A 6000-nucleotide genomic window follows, 5' to 3' on the forward strand; every position below is an offset into this window, starting at 1 on the left:
AGGAAAAAAAAAGGCTGAAGTAAGCCAATTTCTTTACTGGAATAATAATAAAGAAAATCAGTGGCAACAGGTCTCTGTTTTTGCCTTATATACTTCACATGTTTCAACACATCACTGCACCTGTTTCCCATTTTACTAGCAAAATATGTAAGAAATGAGGGGTGGCTCAAGACTTTTGCAGAGCACTGTACAAGTGGGTCAAATGAAACACACGTTCAGGAAACTTCAAAATTTTCATCTTAAGACCATGAAAGCATCATCAAGTCATAACATACAAGGTAGAAAAGCACACTGAGTGGAATTTCAATTGCAAATTCATTAACTGTCGACATGCCGTGTTTTGTGAAAAAATTATGACCATCGTGTTTCTACCAGGAATTCTCTTTGATGTCTGCAGAATGCACAAAAGCACCAAGACCACAAACCGGGATCAATGCCAAACTTGAAAAGCATTATTGTGATTAGGCTCTGTTAGCAGTAGAAGTAATGGATCAATAGAAAAAGGAGAAACACATACTTTGTGTCTTTATGTTCTTCTTTCGCCATAAACCACCTTTACGATGCATCGGCTCTACACCTACTACCATGTGTTGAGGGCGTCTTAACTAAATGTTAGAAACTAGTTATATTCACAGACAAAACTCAATTTCAAACCTATCAATCACCGCTAAAGTTTATCCACTGGATACAAGAGAAATTTTGTACTGAGCAAACAATATAATTGCTCTGCTTCAGCTCCTCTTCATTTGGTTAAGCCACTAACTGTGTGTTCTCGGTTTTAAAGCACGTGAGCTTTGACCTTTTCCTTATCATAAATCACATACTACTGTTCTGCTGCCAGGATTTTGTTTAACCCAATTTGTCACCGAGGACACCACTTTCACCCTCGCTGCAGATTCACTCAGTGGTACTGGGAGCTCGGGATTAGTGGGCGGATCAAAGCATGCCATCCAAGTCTCTCTCTCTCTCGCCCTTGTAATCATTGAACCCAGTAGCTTCTGGAGGTGATAAGTTAAGGCCGCTGTTGGTTACCAGGCAAAGAGAGGGGGATGGATAGCGATGCCACTAGCATTTACTTTCATTGATTAATATGTAATTCTTTCTTCTGTTAAGTGTTTATTGTCTTAAATGGAAGACAAATAGCTTAAAATGTCCACCACAACGCGCAGAATCTTACATGACATTCTTGTTTTGTTCAACAGTTGCAAATGATCCCATTTGATAAGCGTGAAACAGAGACAAAAGTGGCATTTTTGCTCCGTTTGAAAAATACACACATACACATACACACTTGCAAATGAATTCCTTGTTGATCTGGCTAACCAAATTATCTTTTCCTGATTAATCAAGGACAAAGAAAGGAGTGTTTACTAGAAAACAGCACCCAACACAGACAGAGCAAAAAAAGCAGACAGACAGACAGTAGACCCACACACACATTCACACATTATTATGACAGAAAGAGGTCACAGAAGGTGTGCCAAGCATATCAGACAAATTTGCTGTCAGTGAGGAATCGCTTCCTAACACAGCTATTAAAGCCCGCAGGTATGACAATAAGAATAATCTAAATATGTCACAGTGCCAGTGCCAAGACTTCTTCACCATGTGCAGCGGAGGCTGTGTGGTATTTCAGTGCAGACATCAGGGTGAATAAAAGTCAATAGACATGTTTGCCACAGAGCACTTCTACTCCACCACCGTGGTCATGTAAACTTCCTGTGGCACCCGACACTTCCTCTTATTGGCTTTGGAAACATGAATGAGCTGAAGTGCAGAGGGAGCTTTACAGAAGCAGAGGCGTGCAATAGCTACAGTTCAAACCTCTAATCTCATTGCCATGAAATCTTGGGTTTCGTTTGAGTTTAATTACATACACACGGGGATACTTCTCTTTGAGTCTCTTCCAGTTTGCCATTTCCCTTCAACTTGAGACAGGTAAAAATTTAAAAGCAAATAGTGCAGCATCCTTTTAAAACTGCTACCACCAGACAAATGGTGTATACTAAATCATCAACCATGGAAGAGCATCACTCTAACGTTCCATAACGTTCCTTTTACTTTATTTAGTGTCCTCGATTTTCTCTTCCCTAAGAAGCTTATTATCTTTGCTCACTTCTGCACAGAGTTAGACTGTCTAGATAACACCCAATTAGCACCCTTGGAAGTGAATGTGAAGATGCTCTAGCTGCCAACTGTATGTCAATTTCATTGGGAGGGGGGGCTGATACTTGCATGAGCAGAAATAAAATACTGGGTAGATAAATGTTTAACCTTTTTAGGGGGAAAAAAAGAAATGAACGGAATTGGCTTTTAAGTGCTCCTGGAGCCACCAGCAGAACAGCTCATCATCAACCTTGAGGCCTATATCACCACATGGATCCAGGTGTGACACCTCCAGAATAAGGTGTTAGTGGGCATAATTGCATTATTTTCTCCACCTGGGAAAAACTAAATGAAGCTTGCATGTTTTAACACACAGAGCCCACCACAGTATGTGTTTAACTGCTGTATTATCACAGATACACTGATAGAATTTTTTTACTGCGCCAAGGAATGGGCTTGTTGTGACAGGAAGGAATCTCTGGATCAGCTGGGGAAATACAGGCAGAGAAATGTACAAAAAAAGCTTTCCAAACAATCAAGGAAAATCGTGGAACATCTCAGTGGGAAGTGGCTACCCAGGGAATCCCAGGGTGTGGATGTGTAGCAGCGTAGTGCATATAAAAGTTTGCCCGGGGGGCGTGTAAATCAAAGCCACCACTTGGTCGTTTAAAATGTATACCGAGGCGGACTCACCTGTGACATCTGGGGTCTGAAATTGATCTCCTTCAGGTCCACTGATCCTGGGGAGAGATTGTGCAACATCTGGCACAACAACACCCCATCACGCAGGGCCTGTGCCAAGTCGAAGACGGCCGACGAGGGCCACACAACCCGGTGGTTCGGGGGCAGGACCTTGCAGTCTATCAACCACCGTCCGCATTGTCTCCACTCCTCCATATCTTTCTCCGAAGTCTCTCCTCGCAAAATAACCTGGTTCTCGAACTGGCTCAGTGCGAGCAGAAAAGCGTTGTTTCACGGCGCACGAGCAGGCACTATGGTTGATTTCCCACCGGCTCCGGGTGTCTTGATTATTCACTATGTACGCAAATCAGGCAATTTCGCAACTTTGTATTATTCGCAGTAGGTCAGCTCACTATATCCCCATGTCCAGGCGCATGTCAGCTCCCCTTTCTCCTCAACGTGAAGGCTCGGAAATGACTAAAATAATAACAGGGATCCACTTCGGCAAACAGCGACGATGTAAGCAGAAAACGGAGACGAGCTACGTGAATTTTCTCCTCTTCATTCTTAAAAAGTTTCCTACTCAACACATATAATCCAAAGAGCGTAAAATGTTTACAACAGAGACAAACAAACCAGCTGGATACAGCAGTTTGTCATGTATCGACTTCACTAGTGTTTCACATTTCAGTGAACCAAACACCACGGGCTGCTGTGCAATGTGGGGAAAGCGGCTTTTCAAGTCTCTGTAGACGATGAATAAAAGCACGGAGTCACCCTTCGCATTTGCATTTATCGTTTCCTTAGTACTCTAAGCGTAAAAACAAGGACTTCCACTCAGTCCCAAAAGCGAAAGATAAAAAGAAAGGGATAACAGACCAGACTCTCTACAACCCTTGGTTCAATCTCTTTTCACAACTGTCTAAACGTCGCTCTCCAGCAGCGGAAACATGTCCAGTCTGGGAAACAAAAAAGGGGGACATCTGTGTTTACATGTATCCTGTAAATGCAACTTCGCCTCGCGCCTTTACGCACGCCCAAAAACAGCGCTATCAGTGTGTCCAGCTTAGGTTTTCTCTGATTTTTGCCTCCCTTCCGCTCACGTCCTTGCTCTCACGTCTCCCTCTCCGTGTTTCCCTCTCGGACAGAGATGTTTAGAGATCCCAGCTGCCGATCGTAGCTGTTCAAATCTGAAAGGAGACCAGGCTTCAGGCTCGGTATTGGCCCAGGAGTTTGAACTTGCCCCTATGTGCTGATTAAGACACGTAAAGTTAAAAGTCGGGTAGTTTGCTTTAGCAGCTCCACTCTTAAAAGAATTTGGGTTTCAGGGAGTATTTTTAAACTAAGCGTTAAGATGCGCCCTCTGATGGGTGAAGCGCACACTGCAAGGGCCATTGGCATAAAGGGGAGATATATATATATATATATATATATATATATATATATATATATATATATATATATATATATATATAGATAGATAGATAGATAGATAGACAATTCTTATGTTTGCAGAAGCTTTCCGTGTTATTCTGAATATGCCTGCTAGTTGTACTGTAAGTCGAGAGTCTTGAGCAGATCACTGGTAACCTAGAGGTTTGAATTTTCAGTTACTGTTCAGATGTTGACATCCTTCATTTCTGAACACTATATTTTTTTTATTAATTCTGATCCCTCACCAGAGTAAGAATGAAAAGCAACATGACTAATGCTATAACTTTTAATTTGTTCTAATCCAAATCTAGGCGATTTATGTTTGAGTCTTACAATCTGAACACTTTTATTCTTTATAACAGTAACACAGAGCCCACACAGAGGTGGACTCTTTCCAAAAACTCTTTGTGTCTCTGAAAAGACTTCTTACAAATATTCCATTAGTTTGTTACGCAGAGAGGAGCGGTGAGAGAAACATCAGACTTCACTCTATCTTAACTGAAGTAATTGTTTTATTGTCTCTTGCCAACATCATGCACATACAGACAACAACTTCCCAAAAAGGCCCCCAATCCATTTCCTGCTCCCTTTAAATACTCTAAAGACCACGCCTTCTCAATACAGACTGGCCTATAAAAGAGCTGCAATTGAGGCAAGCCTCCTCTTTACTGGGAAAACAAGATGGCCACCACAGAGGTAATCTGCAAAACACTTTGTTACATGAATGCTTCCGAACATAGTTAAAGTGTTACAGTTGGAGTAAAAGTAACATGAAAATAATGAGTACATTTAATTTTCACCTAAACAAAATGTATTGTCACTAAATGTCTCACACAAAAGTCCATTTGGAGCTTATTTTCATGTTGTTGGGCCGATTATTCAATGCAGTCCTTCCACACAAGTACACAATAATAATACATCCATCTGGGTTTGGGTCAGGGTAGAACGAGTTTATGCAGAGAAGCCCACACCTCCCTCTCTCTGGCCACCTTCCTGAGTTCATACTGGAGGAACATAGTAGGGTTCTCAAGCCAGCTGAGAGATATGGGTCTGCCATGGAGCCTTCTCCTGGTAGGACATGCCCAAAACACCTCACCCAGGAGACATCCTAGCGGTTCCCATATGGTTTCAGCATCTTGGTCAATTGCCGGAACCACATCAACTGTTTCCTTTATTGTCAGGAGCAATTTGGGAGGGTCTTCTAAGACAGAGTAGTCTAGGGTGAGGGGGCAGACTAAGAGTGATCCAGAAAACTGTTTTTACAAGAAGAAAACAAAGGGACATGACTACCCTGCCTGGGAAAGGGTTACACTTTAAGGGAACTAGGCATAAAAATGTATATTTATGTCCATAGTAGTGGGGTCTCTCACTCTCTTGCTTAGTTCCTGTGGCTGGTGGTATTGGCTACATTTTTAGACTGTGAATAGCGATGCATGAACAAAAGCAGTACCAAAGCAGGCTTTTGTGGTGGAGCCATTTTTATAGACAATTAGGTCAGAGGTTTTCAGACAGCATTTACCCACTTCTCAAGCCAAAAGCACTTAATGCCTTTACATGTTTAAGTAGCAATTAAATCTACAAGTTGTTTTATAGTGAAATAAAGATAAACAAAGACGCAAGCTCTTTTGCTTCCCCACGCCTCCACAGAATCTAAACAGTAACTGAGAGGGGTTAGAGGTCAAAGAGGAAATAATATGTAAACTTTTGGTAAGGAAGTTTGCACTCACTCTAGGGAGCTAATAGAATAGAATAAACCTTTATTATCCCACGGATGAGAAA

At 41.8% G+C, this 6000-nt stretch overlaps 1 protein-coding gene across 3 annotated transcripts in view; it reads right to left on the reverse strand.

Moving 5' to 3' along the window:
* vav2 (vav guanine nucleotide exchange factor 2) overlaps positions 1-4057 on the reverse strand; it is a 193663-nt gene extending 189606 nt beyond the window's left edge. For all 3 annotated transcript variants that reach the window (XM_085359664.1, XM_085359663.1, XM_085359665.1), the window contains exon 1: positions 2800-4057. In XM_085359664.1, coding sequence (XP_085215790.1) covers positions 2800-3003 — 204 coding nt within the window. In that variant the 5' untranslated portion in view covers positions 3004-4057. The remainder of the gene's footprint in view (positions 1-2799) is intronic.
* Positions 4058-6000: the final 1943 nt, after the last annotated feature.

Source organism: Diplotaxodon limnothrissa, linkage group LG7 (genome assembly GCF_057381915.1).
Source record: "Diplotaxodon limnothrissa isolate DT_005_m linkage group LG7, D_limnothrissa_male_GT1.1, whole genome shotgun sequence".
NCBI lineage: Eukaryota > Metazoa > Chordata > Actinopteri > Cichliformes > Cichlidae > Diplotaxodon > Diplotaxodon limnothrissa.